This window comes from Strongylocentrotus purpuratus, unplaced genomic scaffold (genome assembly GCF_000002235.5).
Source record: "Strongylocentrotus purpuratus isolate Spur 01 unplaced genomic scaffold, Spur_5.0 spur5_contig_861, whole genome shotgun sequence".
Lineage (NCBI taxonomy): Eukaryota > Metazoa > Echinodermata > Echinoidea > Camarodonta > Strongylocentrotidae > Strongylocentrotus > Strongylocentrotus purpuratus.
The window spans coordinates 2,147,258-2,163,019 of NW_022145570.1; the positions used below are offsets into that span (position 1 = coordinate 2,147,258).

The 15,762-nt window shown below is 37.0% G+C and overlaps 1 protein-coding gene across 1 annotated transcript; it reads left to right on the forward strand.

Moving 5' to 3' along the window:
- Positions 1 to 1,605: 1,605 nt before the first annotated feature.
- LOC105447629 (fibropellin-1-like) lies at positions 1,606 to 15,536 on the forward strand. Its single transcript, XM_030999863.1, has 13 exons — positions 1,606 to 1,705; positions 3,429 to 3,542; positions 4,554 to 4,667; positions 5,255 to 5,371; positions 6,901 to 7,014; positions 7,399 to 7,512; positions 8,478 to 8,591; positions 9,361 to 9,474; positions 10,352 to 10,465; positions 11,695 to 11,808; positions 12,837 to 12,965; positions 14,012 to 14,210; positions 15,048 to 15,536. Exons 1-13 carry the CDS (start codon positions 1,606 to 1,608, stop codon positions 15,109 to 15,111), a joined length of 1,521 nt encoding a protein of 506 aa, XP_030855723.1. The 3' UTR covers positions 15,112 to 15,536.
- The last annotated feature ends 226 nt before the right edge of the window (positions 15,537 to 15,762 follow it).

Below are 15,762 nucleotides of genomic sequence, written 5' to 3' on the forward strand. Positions count from 1 at the left end.
AGAACGGACCAATGCACTTCCACAGAAGTTTGGAAATGAATATCCTTAATTCTGGCTCTGGCAGCCGTAATAAGCGTACAGTGCATTTCAAGAATTAAATCCTGCAAAGTGCCCTTTTTACACCTAATGGAGATTGGTAAATGTAGATTGATGTATTGAAAATAGACGAGAGAGCCGAGCTGTGATTCGAACCCTCAACCCTTTGATTGAGAGCCAAGTGAAATGAACCATAAATCGACCACGGCACCTCCACAGGTAGATAGGTAGACTGTGCCTTGTCAAGTTTTGTTGCATGATCCTTTGTATGCGGGGAAAACGTTAACCATTTTCAAGTGTTATATACTTTGGATAAATATGCCCTCCATAAACATTAATCACGCATGTTTTATTCCCAGATATCAATGAATGTGGCTCCATGCCGTGCATGAATGGTGGGAATTGCATGGATCTTGTTAATGGACATTTCTGCGATTGCATTACAGGATTCAGTGGTGATTACTGTGAAATTAGTAAGTAGGCCATATTTGTTGCCCAGGCTCCCTCGAGTAGTCCCAAGTGGATTATACGACATAAGCCCTAGTGACAATGTTACCCCTCTTTGTTAAACATGTAATTTATTGTCATAACAAATGACAATTTGGACAAGTCATTGGTAAATGTCTGGCATAGCTGGCTGCGTTCGCGTGACGTTAGTGTTAAAAGAAATATCTTCCCATGCACTAAAGACAGGTGTTAATTCCGCGCAATTTACGACAACTTATCTCAATTCTTTTTTTCCTACCATGAAAGTCATCGTTTTCAAAAATACGGTCCCTGATTTTCACGACTGCTAGCCATTGCCAGGCTTTTATACATTTAAAGGAAGTATACCTACTTAAAACATGTTGGTCTCGAGCGCCGGGTAAATGTAGACCCTTTAAAAGTCCAACTAGAAAATTTGGACTTCAAAATACAGGTAAATTCACTCATTTGGGTAGTGTTTTAGATCAGTATCTTGATAAAGGATATAGGTGGTTTACATGTACTTTGGCTGGAACCCACTGCTTTGAAGTGCTTTCATTTCCACAGCCTAGTATGTATCTAAGGAAAACATTTTACTGAGCATCTCGAGAGAGAGTTATGAGTGTATCGACGTTTGGATTTAAGACACCAACACAAACTGTATAGTAACATCAATAAGCACCCCGAGGAAGAATAATTCAGTATTATCATTCTTAATATTTGTCGATAACCCCCCCCCCCCCCCCGAAAAAAAGAAGAAAACCCGGTTGCTTTCAATGACTTTTCCAAATTTATCACATAATTACTTACACAAACATTGGGAAGCGTATCATGGTGCCAAAACAATGCGTGAATATTAATACAAGAACGCGTACGAAAATGAAATAGTCTATTGATATTTGTGTGTATCAGTTTGTCATTTTCTTCTGTAAATTAATTTTCCAACCACTTTCTCTTTGTAGATAGCACTTTCTCTGCATCCCAATTTGTTTTTCATCTACTATGGTATCCTTATCTATATCTGACTCACCCCCTCCAAACATGCTCGTTCCTGCTCTTAATATGGTGTTGGTTTTGTTTTGTTAAACAGATGACGATGAATGTATGGCTAATCCGTGTCGGAATGGAGGCTCGTGTACTGATGGTGTAGCAGGATACACTTGTACCTGTGCACAAGGATGGGACGATCCCAATTGTCAAACAAGTACGTACAAGCATTAAAATTATTCTATCCTTTTTATGGTGTAAATATCCAGTGATATATGAAAGGAGATGACTTGTAGGGTCCCCTCTCCGAACTTTAAGAACTGAACTTCGCGAAATTATTATTAAGTTAGATTTAAAATGAACTTTTGGCAGGCCGCCCATACCACATGGATGTGTTGCATCAAACAAAATCATTAATTCTGCAACAAAACCGATTTCATTCATTTACATCATCCTCGGTAACGGTCTCCCAGGTAGATTTTCTCCTCATAAAGCTGTAACGTGTTGGATTTTTAATTTTTTTAAAAAACATGCGTTCTAGGCCTTATGACGTTATTGGTTCACCCGCCCCCCCCCCCCCCACTCAGTGTTATTTAGGGTACGCATATGCTCGTTCCCTCTTTTTGAAAGCACCCCCTATCTGAGGACTGCCAACATTTCCGAACCCCCCTTTCGCGGGCTTTTCGCGGGCTTTTCCTGCCTTGGAGACCCCCCTAAATCAGGAAAAATGCTCAATGTACCCCCCTAAATTCGGAATAATTTCTCAGGAGTCCAAAGAGATGAGAGAAAAAAAGAAAAAACACCCCCTTTTTAAAGAAATCTCCGGGTGAAAAGTCAAATACACCCCCTTTTTTTATAATTCTCGGGCCGGACTTTGTCGCACGAAAAATACCCCTTTACCGGACATTTTGGCAACACGCATGCGGTCATTTCGAAACCTGAGTGGGGGGCCGGGTTGGTTCATACGCGTTCTTGCTGAAGTACAGTGTGTATATGGTGATCTTTGACAAGTTTTATGGTGTTTTTTGTTGTTGTTGATAAAATAACAAAATGCGAACCTTTCCCTATCTCCACTCTGATGGTGTGCCCACTTGGGTGCAGTAAAGGGGAATTCAATCGTAATAGCAAGTTGCTCTGAAGAAATGCTGAAAAACCCGTGAACCGTTCTCGTGAAATATTGAACGAAACCGTACAAACAACGAGAACATGGGCTTAGTAACAACGAACGATTAAATAATACTTTATTTATTTGTATGCTGATTTAAAGGGATCTGGTAACTTTGTCTTAGATTCTTTAAAAAATCCTTGATTTAGCTCATGCTGCAATGATAATTATAAACCTTTAGATCAGTCAGTAACCCCATGACTTTAACAAGCCGATCGCCTGTCTGATTATCAAGATATTTATGATTGAAAATCGAAATCAAATTTTGCTTTTGCAAAACGGTTTCCATAACACTACAGTCTATTGGGAAAACGAGTATGGAAGAACCGGTCACTCAAAGGTTTTTACTCTTTTGAGGCACTTCTTGATCATTTTGAAGCGCATTTTTTTTGTAGGGCTTCAATATAACACCATATCACAGACACTGATAACACGTAGGGCCGTGCATCTCAGATTTAACATTGTTAAACGATCCCTTTAAGCATCATTCATCCAATCGGATACTTGAATAAATTAGGTATAGTTGGGACACACAAGTCTCTTTCATTCAACATGAAATCAGGCCAATCTTGCATCAACTGAAAAATTATTAGATGCACAACAAAAGATTATCATAATTGGATTTCATACTGCTCTGTGGGGCACATACTTGTCAAAGAAAACATAACTTCTCATGTCATGCACGTAGCCGACGTTCTATCTCTTACTTCTAAAACTGCATAATATAAGGATTATCACTTTGTATTATATACTATTTTTTTTATTCATTATCCAGATATTGACGAATGTGTTCCTCAGCCCTGCGAGAACGGAGGAACATGTACAGATGGAATTAACATGTACACATGTACCTGTGCAGAAGGATATATGGGCGATCGTTGTGAAACAGGTGAGAGCTGAATACAACAATATGTCATACATATCGTTTCGAAAGATTTGTTTGAATATGATAGACTACTTGCTACTAGAGAATTAAAAGAATCAAGGGGGTCAGATAACTGATAAGATTAACCAGGACAAATAACGAAAACTTCCTTTGGATTATGTGGTAAGGTAGAAAGATATTCATCAAATCTTAAACTTTAAGTTATAGATATTGCAGAAAGCGTCTGCATATTTATTTGACTTAAGTTGATACTGTATGAGAACAAAGATTACAAGGAGTGAGGTGAAACGTAATTCAGATAGATCTTTATCCGTGATTTCAGTTACTTGCCCCATGCAAGTTTCTTTTAACTGTTTTTTTAAAGTAAATTTAATTAATGAATCCTGATAGAAGCAACTTTCTGGCTTTTGCCAAAGGACTAAACTCTTGGATCATGTGGGTAGAAGTGACAGCGTAACAAATATTTGACTGTATTAGTTCAAAATTCATATTTAGGCTCCATTCTAATCATATTTTGGATATTTTGATTTCTGTTGAACAATATTGCCCTAGATTAGTTATTTAATATTCAGGTTGTTTTGGAAAGGAAATTTTAAAGAGACATAGACATGATTTTTGTTCAAGAGAATATATAATAAAATTTGCAGGCCTTCACAGATTTCATTTGCGACACACCAGTGTGTTTGTTGTATAGGATATTGTCATGTTAGATATCGACGATTGTGCGACCGCCCCTTCTCGAATAATCATATTGATAGATAGGTACATGAACAAATGAATAACAATAACAAATAAACAAAACAAAAACTTGCAAAATTCTCGTTTTCCCCGTGTGAGGAATATTGTGGCAAATTCTTGCCAAACGTGATCATTAGTTTGACACATATTATACAATTGTGTATATTAAAGCGTAACCAATTAGATACCAACCCTCATGCGGGAAAACGTTTAGGGTGGATTGTTCAGCATGATTGATGTTTACACTTTGTTTAACCACTGCTTTTCACTATCCAGAGATTGACGAGTGTTCTTCCAACCCTTGTGAGAACGAAGGTACTTGTACCGATCTGATTGCAATGTACACATGTACATGTGCAGCAGGATTCGAGGGCAACGAATGTCAAACAAGTAAGTGTTTCCTCCTTTGATATTTGAGGATTCACTCCGAATTTCAGTTCAAATAAATAGCTGAGTTCAGGGAAAAGTGAAAAGTAATTTGTGATTTTTGTTTTCATTCTTTGTATGTTAGTATGGAAAGATACCATAGAGCAAATGTCCCCTGACTGACAAGGATGGCTCTTCAAATGCCCATATATTCAGAATATGAAAAGGGATAGCTTTGGGTATCTTCATGAAACTATGAAAACTGTATTGTTTTTGTTCTTACATTCTTAATTCATCCTTTCTCATTGTGTTCTGATATAACAGAATCTTCAAAGTCAGAAAAAGGTAATTGGTACCATCTTTTGGAAATTCACAGTGAGAAGAAAAGACATTCGTGCAATATTTAGAATTTTAAAGTCTTTTGCAGAATAAAGTTTAAAAAATTACCAATATAGCCGGATCTGAATAGATTACCAAGGAGTAAAGAAGTGTGTACGTGCAAGGCTTTCGAATGACAAAGAATAAGCATATTATGCATATATCCTATCATAACCCTTTCTTATTTAACCAAATGACCGATGTCATGTCCTTCTTCTCTTGATCCGTTCCAGACATCAACGAGTGTATGAGTGCACCGTGTCAAAATAGTGGTATTTGCGCGGATGGGGAAAACCAATACGTCTGTGTATGCACAGGCACCGGTTTCGACGGAACCCTCTGCGAAAACAGTATGTACCAATTTGTTTAAACTTAAAAACCATATTAATACAAAGATTGCTTAAATTAATAATAATAATATTGATAATAATAATGTTGATGATAATCATAATATGATAATAATAACAATGATAATAATAATAACAATAATAATAATAATAATAATAATAATAATAATAATAATAATAATAATGATAGTAATAATAATAATATAAAAAAAATAATAATAATAATATCAACAATAACAACAATAATAATGTAAAAAATTATCAAAATTTGTTTGTCCAGGGCAGCCTTATCAGCATAAATGCTGTTCTAGCTGGGGCCGTACAAGACTATTATTACCATCAATTGTCAGGTACCCACTTACACCTGAGTGGAGAGTGGCGAATGTGGATTAATGCCTTGCCGAACGATGTTAGTATCGGGCTTGGATTCGAACCCTCAACCCTTAGATTAAGATTCAAGTGAATCAACCAATATACTTAGACTTCTGCAGAATATTTCTTTTAATCCTGTGGTGTACGTCAACATCAATCCATCTAAACCCTTTTAATAGATCATTATGGGATTCAGCGTAAGATTATTGCGCAAAAATATCAGTATAGGGGACAGCTGGTTATACCAGCATTCCTTGTATTAGATGACCTGTATTGGCTCGCTACTGTTCATATAACATTTGATCTGATTTGATGTTTATTATACATCAACATATTAACAATGTTATACATTTAGACGTATGAAATCACATGGTGTATACAGAAATAAGTCGTCTTAAGAATAAGCTAAATTTTCTACTTATCTATTGTAAGTTATTGAAAACAAATAGCCTCCAACAAAGCTTTGAGTAATATGAAACCAAAAATACATTTTCCTAGGTAAGTGATGAATATAATACATTCACATCAATAACAGAAAAAATAGATCCTACCAAAACAAACAAACAAAGAAATCGAACGAACCCAAAGAATTAAACAAAAAACAAAGCAACATGTAATTTTCTGACGGTTTTCTGGAACGAACACTTTACACGCCGCGTAAATTTGTTATTTTGTTATTTTGCCAACATAGTTTGAGGAAAGATCACGATAAACCTTCTTTTTAAAAATTGGTTTGCTGTACGAATGATTGTTCTGATATTTTTAATTTATTTGATCTCATTTGCCTTAATATTTATCCATTCTTGTGAAAAATTATATTTGTGGAGGAGTTTTTATTCTATTTAAGTCTAAGGCATTTATTTAAAAATGTATATCATATCGAATGTTAAATTATTATGTATTGTATACGTATCTATTTGTAAAAATGCATATTATTTCAACTTGAAATGAATAAAACTCTTGAATTTAAATGATTCATGGACAATACAGGTTCCGATATTATATGTAGAGCTTAATTTATATGGATTTAAACAAAAATTGTGGGATAGTGAAGATTTATAATGTGTTTTCAGTCATTTGGGATGGATTTATGGAAGACCGTATCCGACCAAAAAATAAGTTACCTTACCTAATGTGACTTTCCTACTCCCTTCACCTAGATATTGATGACTGTGTTAATGGCCCGTGTTTGAATGGCGGAGCATGTATGGATGGGATCAATGATTACAGTTGTACTTGCGCGCCTGGATTCGTCGGAGAAAACTGTCAAATAAGTAAGTATGTTTGGTGTATGCATGTGTGTTTTCTTTGATATACTGCATGTAAAGATACTAGGAATATGATAATTTCTAGTTACTTACTGCTGGACAATATATATGTATATATATATGTGTTATATGTGTGTGTGTGTGTGTGTGTGTGGGTCTGTCAACATTCAGTTTAATCTATGGGGATCAGTCGAATGACTCACAGGATTGTCGAACATTTGAGCTGTTACATTATGTAATTGGCTAAATAGCTTTGCATATAATACCTGAATCTTGGCTTATAGTTTTTGTCTCTCAAGCCAATAGGTGAACTCTGATGTACATAATAAGCGCGTGCTTGTCTTGTAACAACCCCACTCTTCTCTTTTATTTTTTTTTACTATCAAATAGACTTCAACGAGTGTGGAAGCACACCCTGTCAGAACAACGGAACATGCATGGATGGAATCAACAGCTACTCGTGTGACTGTATGGATGGATGGACCGGTCCTTTATGTGGTGACAGTGAGTATCCCTAAGCTCTAGGAATCATCTCACCGATATGTTCTTGTGATATGAAGCTCTCATATGAAGTTTAAATATAAAGCTGAGTACTGGCCATGTAATCACATTTTGAAATAAACTGTTCTGGAAGCTATAGGAAATGTTGCTTATGTAGTACATACAAATTGGTGTGTAATGTGGAGTTTCGAAATGATAAAAAGGATAAGAAATTGACTCCGTCTTATTGTTGATGGCATGCACCGCACGAAAAATGGTATATGGGACTACGCACAGGTGTTAAGACCAACATTTTCAGCTATCTTTTGTCTAACTCGATTCATTAGGAATTTTAATTGGAATCCTTTTCATAATGCTTTTTCACTATCATGACTAATTTGAAATGCTTCAAAAGCTGACGTATAAAGAAAGAAATAACGTTTAAGTTACATCACCAAACAGATGAACCTCTCCGGCGATTTAATGAGAAAGATATTATCATATCCGATTGATACACGTCTGTATAGAAAATCACTCAAATACGGTGGTGTAGAAAAGGGCTATATCTGAAGGGACACCTGCTTTTCAGTTTGCATTTCTCTTCCATTTCTCTCGGATTTTATTTTTTCGTTATCGCGAATCGATTTGGAGAGCCAAAAGCACATAGATATTAGTGTAAATTTACGATTTACATGTACTACTTGACATGTAAGCAACCAAAAGATGGATTCGTGAACCATACCATGATCTGGAGATGTATGAGTCGTGTTCACGACTTATGGAAAGGTACAAATACATCACTGGTTTTGCACTCGCGGACCTTCAATTCCTATCCAACCTTCCTGAACGAATGTCCTTCTTGGTTATGGCTATCACTGGGATGCCACGATTGTATTTCCTACCTTCTTTGACTCTTTAAGTTTTTTTTCTGTCTTTGCCATGAAATTAAATGGTTGAATAAATAAATCTACATTTTGCTTTCTCTTCAGATATTGACGAATGTGCTAGTAATCCTTGTTCTAATGGTGGAACGTGTGATGACGGAATCAACGAATTCAGCTGCCAATGCGCTCCTGGGTGGACCAACCTTACATGTGAAACTAGTAGGTCATTGTATTGTTACAAGAAGTACCATGGAACAGTCGAGCCTTTTGTAATGCCAAGTTCTATATTGAGTATACCTCTGTCTGTAAAGGGGACTTTATAGTCTGCTACTTCCTGAGGTGCAATACAAATTGCGCATACTTTATTCAGATAATGCAACATAATGTTACCTCGGGCCCATTCATACTAAACGTTGTGATTGATTAGTTAGTATTAGGCGTCGGATTATGATTCCTAACCGAACAACGTATTAAGCAACAGGTACATGGCGATACGTATACCCCCCCCCCCCTCCCCTCAACACAAACATGTTTCATATCTTGTGTTTAAAAGATATAACTTGCGCCCTCCCCATGTGCGCAAAGACAGTACATATAGACCAACTTGGGATAGCTGTATTCATTTATTTATTTATTTAACTATTTATCTATTCCTTTATTTATATAATTATTTTGGTTCTTTGCTTGTCGTAGAACTTGCACGGCTGACAAGCCCCCGCTCCTAAACACGACTACTAGGGAACGAGTTGTCAGCCACTTATTGCCACCACTGCATCTTATTCTGTCGCTCTCCAACATTAAGACGCCTTCCCGAACAGTAATACAATTATCTAAGAGCAGTCTCTCAAATGTAAATCTTCCATCTTCATCGCAATGAAGAAAGCTATAAGTGTAATCATTTGCGCATACTGTCGTCTTTAGAAGAATTAAATCCTAGTTTTTGTAAAGATGAAACCATTTCATTACATAATAATGTTTGTCTTTTCAGATATCGATGAGTGCGAGAGTGGCCCATGTCAAAATGGCGGTACGTGCTACGATGAGGTAAATGGCTACACATGCATGTGTCCCGTAGGTGCAAATGGTACAAACTGCGAGATACGTAAGTACAATATTCCTCTGTGTTCAACAATACATGGTATCCACAGCAAGTGACATTCATGCAATCATTTACATAATTGTGTCTTAGCATTCCACAATCCTTACAACTAGCCACTACCCCAGTCTTTCCCAGGTGAATCACGAACGGCATATTCAAAAGTATTTTTTCAGTCTCACCTGCGTTTTGGTATTAGGCAACTGTATACTTCTGATCTGCAAATCCCCAGATTGGATTGGATGTTTCTCTTTTTGATTTTACAATGAACTGTAATCATGGGGTAAGAAGCATAGACGTATAAGCAACCAATTGTTTCTGTACATTGATAAAACGTTCTTCGTCAGTTTATAATACAATTCGCTCGTAAGTATGATTAAAAGTGTTATTCTTCCTTGTGAAGTTACATCTGCTTCAGTAATCATATAATATATTATAACTTATTATTAGGTACTTCAGCAACATTTGATTTTCCTATCACCCATTTATCAAATTGATAAAAAAACGAACTTTGCGGATTAAGTTTTTTTTTTTTTTTTTTTTTTTTTTTTTTTGGGGGGGGGGGGGGGGTTATTTTAATGTCCAAATTTTATGTACCTCATTTAACTTTAAACACCATTTGATTTAATTTGTACATTTCTTATTAAATTGTACACAATATTCTTATTTAACCAAAATAAAATTTCTCAGATAACGTTTGGAATGGACAGCCTGTCGAGGTGCAACGAGATGACACTTTATGACCATTTGTACATGCGTCAATACCACTGTCTGTGGCAACAATGGACTAGGGGTTTATTCCTTGGTTCTTTGTTGTGATAATCAAAACAAATATGTATATTATATATTGATTTTAATATTTCGAAATCCAATCCCATTTTAGTTGCGAACGCCTGTATGAGTGACCCTTGCGCAAACGGATCTACCTGCGTCAATTCCGGAGTTGACTTTATCTGTATATGCGCACCGGGCTTTGAAGGGGATCGTTGTGAATCGGGTAAGATATAAAAACATGTTAAATACTTAGGTAGAATCAGGGTGTCACCGAAAGGGGGCGGGGTAGGGATGAAACGCAAGTCTCTGTAAAACATTGTCGGAAGTTGTAGCTTTGAATTTTTTTTCTGCTTTTGAATTTGGAGTTTGGAGTATTCTTCTCTTCCTCATTTTCCTCCATAACTTCCTGCTCCGCTACCCCTTCCTCTTCTTCTTCTTCTGTTGCACAACTTTCTCTCTCTCTCTCTCTCTCTCTCTCTCTCTCTCTCTCACACACACACAGTGTCCATTGTTTGGATGAAGTAGGGCAAGCTCCCCCCCCCCCCCCGTTCAGAGAGAATTCGGACACTATATCAAAATATCCAATCCAAAGCTTTTAGATTTCGAATGATACTACAATCTGAACGTTTATATATTGAAACGCGATATTTTACTTGCTTATTTTCCTGACCTACGACATGTGATAATTCATATCATCTGTTTATTTGGCAATCATTTTGGAAAAATTGAATTGCACTGCCATGCAAAAGGGCAGACAATTATTTTTGGTTTCATAATATGTCCGACAAAGTGAAGTTGTCTCTTTCTTATGACGTTTAGGAGGGATCTATCGACACATGCCTTGTTTAGCACTTCTGCATCTTATATCCTGTCGGTCTAAGGTATCCTAATCATTCTTCTTAATAACAACATTTCTGCTGCTTGAAATTTGCTGTCCAAGATTTTATTTCACGTCCAGCACTTGCAGCCGTACAGGAGGACGGACCATACGTAGCACTTCAAAGTACCCGGACTTTAGTGATTACTTTTACTTTTAGTGATTACTCCTCTGCCCATTTCCCAGGCCAAGGCCGAAGTCTGCATACGCCATTGTGTGCAGCTAAAGTGTATATGTAGACCGGGGTTCTGAAATTGGACACGTTGATCAATTTCGATTGGTAGACGATGAGAACTTTATAACAATATTTATTCCTTTATTTTGTGTTCTCTCCCCTTTCATAGAGCTTCTATCGGAGTCGCACCGATGAAAATACCGATAGAATTTTCCTTATAGATAGAAAGAAGAAAAATCGGCGATTAAAAATTTGATCGCCTATTTCTCTTCTTTTCATCGGCTATTCTATCGGCTTTTCCTCCTCTGTACCATTCATACTGGCCATTTCATCGGATGCGTCAGGATGCATCCGATGAAAATCAGGCCAGTTTGAAAGGGGTATGATCATTTTTTTTTAGAAATCAACGAGTGCCTCAGCCTACCGTGCCAAAATGGCGGTACATGCACAGATGGACTGGACATGTTCACATGCGACTGCCGCTTCGGATACTCGGGACTGATCTGCGAAATATGTAAGACTTATTTACAATTCTAAAAAGTGCTTGTAGAGCTGTTTGCTGAGTTGACAGTAATAGACCAGTTCTTATGTATCATTACGATAGAAACGACCCGAAAGACCCACAGATACTTTAAAAATGGAGAAATGCCACTGTACCGAATGCATTTTAGAACAAGAAGAAAATCACTCTCAACGTGATGAACATGCTTCATGAAAAATTTGTGACATTACCTTTGAAAAGAATGATAATGACGTCATACCTATCTTATTATCATTCAATCAAGGTTTTTAAAGACATGAATGGCAGTCATAGACTGAATTGTACATGCTATCACAGTGCAGGTAAAATACAATGCAAGTATAAATAACAACATGAGATCAGGATAAATGGAATTAAATATAATGTGTACAAGCATTAATTCAAAATTTGCTAGGTAGTGAAATATATACGGAATTTAAAATGAACGATTAATATTGCCTCACTGTTAAAAATAACATTATATTGCACAGTTGTTAACGTAATTATAAGCTTGGATTTGCATAGTAAAAGTTTAACATACGCGTGAGATTGGGAAGAGCACTGATACAATGGCCTTTGTCTGCTCATGCGCAGATATCTATTTCCAAATCTCTTATCACTAACACTCTGCATGTTAGTACGATACTATAATTGAACAAGCTGACAGCCGTATACTGTAATGAAAGGGCAATTCAACACTCGTTATAACGCCCTTGGCCTTGGTATGAAAGAAGTAAAATAAAAGAAACAAAATGGTGAAAGTGTGAAATATTTTGAAATGTTTTCCTTTTATATCTTTTTTCCTACTCTTATATATTGCGACATGATTTTCATTCATCGGAAATGGCCAAACAATAGTTTAGAAGAAAAAACACAAATATACAGATATAACAAAATATAGAGAATTAAAGAGAGAGAGAGAGAGAGAGAGGGGGAGAGAGGGAGAGAGAGAGCTGTTAATGTGGTTATGCTTCTTAAATGCATGCTCTTATGCTGTATCGTTATTTCTCTCTTTTTTCAAGTCGATCTGTGTGATTTACAGGGAACCTGGTACAACGAAATCAACGATAAATTGATCATCGTGCAGACATCTACTGGCATGCTTTTGGGAGACTACATGACGTATGTCGAGCAGCTTACTGGCATGGCAGGTTAGTTTATATTATATAGTACAAGCCTTTGTCTATTTTTTTTTGTGCCACTTAGTACATTATCAAGACGAGGGTATTCTTAACACTGGATCTGAATTTATTTCCAAATTTCTATAATTGTAAAACGTCTACAAGGAGATGATTAAAACAGGTTGCCATGGAGTTTAATGATTAAGACCAGGACAATGTCTACAAAACGGTAGCGATTACTCGCAATTTATTTGCGATTGATATCAATCACAACTAATACTAAGACAGGGCCCACAGATATTCATACCCTTCGTAACACATGGCGAAATCCTTCTGTTAATTGGTACCTAGTTCTGGACTCTTTTTATTGATTCTTAAGATCCAAAGGGTCAAATCTTCCCCGCCCTTTGAGAACTCATATATAGTGTTCGGAGATCTCTTCAGGTCCTAAGCATTGGCTGTATTTCAGCGTGTTGTAATTGATAATTACCATTAGTTCCAAGTTTTCCAAGCATTGAATTTTGATGAAATTGTCCAATCAAAGTTTTCACCTTTGCAATAATGATAATAAAAGTTTTTTTTTTTACAATCTTCGCACAGCTGCTTTAGGCTCGCCGCACACTGCGATCCAATTTACGAAGAAATAACAATAGTTAGATATGGAAATCTATCAAAACAAACATCATATTCCTGACTAAGGTTCTGAATAATGATAAGAATAGTAACAACCGGAGTTTTAGTGCACTTAACACTTCTAGTTAAAATGAAATACGGATCGGCTTCAAATCGTAGGTGATCGCACGACCGGTCTGACATCACTACGATTCTGAGCCAATTTAGCTTTCTCTCCTCAAGTTAACCCCTGAAATTTAGATTTGTATTACTCATTACTCCTCGGTCATTGAGATTGAAATGTTCATATCAAATGCTATTGCCAGTTCTTCCTAAATCGGACCGTAGACAGATCATATAGTGTGCGTTGGGTTTTAGGCGATAGCTTTCTTCATGCATTATGTTTGTGAATCTTTCGTGTTATTGATAATTTGCGTATACTTTCTCTATCGCCATTTCTGCAGCCTCCACCGTTGCTCTGGGGTATGCGGGGCTAAACCCTACTAACCCAACGTTCGGCTTTACCGTGGTCCGATGGGAAGGCCAATCAACAACCAGTTGGACCGGACAGTGCCAGATCTGTGATGAGCAGGAAGTCCTTTACTCAACCTGGATCAACATTCTATCCGTCAATACGTGTTTCGAAGTCAGGGAAGCAACAAAGTAAGTTGATGTTTCTCTCTTTGAAATTTATACTAACCACGATCGCAAAAGTGACAAGTAATAATAATAATAATATTCGGTTATTGTGTAGCTCATATCACATTATATTGCCTCTATGCGCTTCCAAAGAGCTTTGAAAATTATTATTAGTATATTTGTAAAGCGCTCAGAGTTGTGATAAGCGCTTTTTATAAAAACTAAATATTATTATTATTATTAGTAGTAGTAGTAGTAGTAGTAGTACCCCCAGACAACTACCCCCCCCCCTGACAACTACCCCCGGATAACGACCCCCTAGGTCAACTATCCCCCGGACAACTACCCCCGGACAACTAGCCCCAGACAACTACCCCCTACGACAACCATCCTCTACGACAACTACGCCCGGAAAACTATCCTAGGGGGTAGTTGTCTGGGGAGTAGTTGTCCTACGGGGTAGTTGTCCGGGGGTAGTTGTCTGGGGGTAGTTGTCCTGGGGGGTAGTCGTCCTAGAGGGTGGTTTCCCTAGGGGGTAGTTGTCCTAGGGGGTAGTTGACTGGGGTTGTTTATCCGGGGTGGATGTCCAGTGGGTAGGTGTCCAGATACGGTCATTTTGATCGCATATTACTTGCGCTGAATAAATATATATATGTAATGATGATGATGTAACACACCGTGTTCTCTTTCTCTCCCATTCCCCGTCGCTTTCTCTCTCTCTCTCTCTCTCTCTCTCTCTCTATTTCTCTCTCAATTTCTACCCTCTCCCCAATTTCTCTATATGTTTCTCTCTCTCTCTCTCTCTCTCTCTCTTTGTCTCTCTGTCTCTCTCTTTATTCCGTTATATTTCCTTCTGTGTAGAATCGGGCAGGACAAATGGACTCGATACATGCAAAGCACAGCACCTTCGAACAGCACTGTTTGAATTATGTAGACCTTTCGGACGAAGGAGAATGTTTACTTCATCTTACTTCAGCTCGTATCATAGGATAATACGGAAAGTAGAAGATTGGTATCAACCAATAAATTTCAAAATGTCGTCTTTTTGTGAAGGCAATTCTAAATCTGCTGGTTTGTGGTTTAGCTTTGATCGTACGTAAATATAAATACTTTTAGATTTTACCGTAGCTTATGTTATGTTTTTGGTTATAATAAGAGGGATTATATCTATATTTGTTATTTGTTATAAAATGTTTCCCTATTTGTACTTTTTGTGTCGTTTTAGAGGATAGTAATATACACGATACTGGTATAAAAGCATTCTATTTGGAAGGGTGTTGTGGTTTCATTTTTGTTCTCTATGTGTGCTTACAATATTACTTCAGTACGCATACCTGTAATAAGAGAGAAAAGAATTCGGGATGGTAAACATAATGATCCATATTCTACTACAATTTTAACAAAGAAATTTAGTATGAGGTCTAAGTTTTCCTTCTGTTAAACGTGATTTTCGACCCTGGGTCGGGTTGAACTGAATTAGTAGAATACGGAACAATTTATTGTTTTTTTCGTAGAGAAATAGGCATATAGGCCTAAAGCGTATATATATTTGGTATTTTCTAAGATAAAATATCAT

Excerpts from the sequence above, each read along its gene's own strand:
- LOC105447629 (XM_030999863.1), top strand. The coding sequence starts at position 1,606 with ATGGCTAATCCGTGTCGGAATGGAGGCTCGTGTACTGATGGTGTAGCA. Across the intron at positions 11,809-12,836 it reads GGGACTGATCTGCGAAATAT|TCGATCTGTGTGATTTACAG; the intron begins GTAAGACTTATT and ends TCTTTTTTCAAG. Across the intron at positions 14,211-15,047 it reads GAAGTCAGGGAAGCAACAAA|AATCGGGCAGGACAAATGGA; the intron begins GTAAGTTGATGT and ends CCTTCTGTGTAG.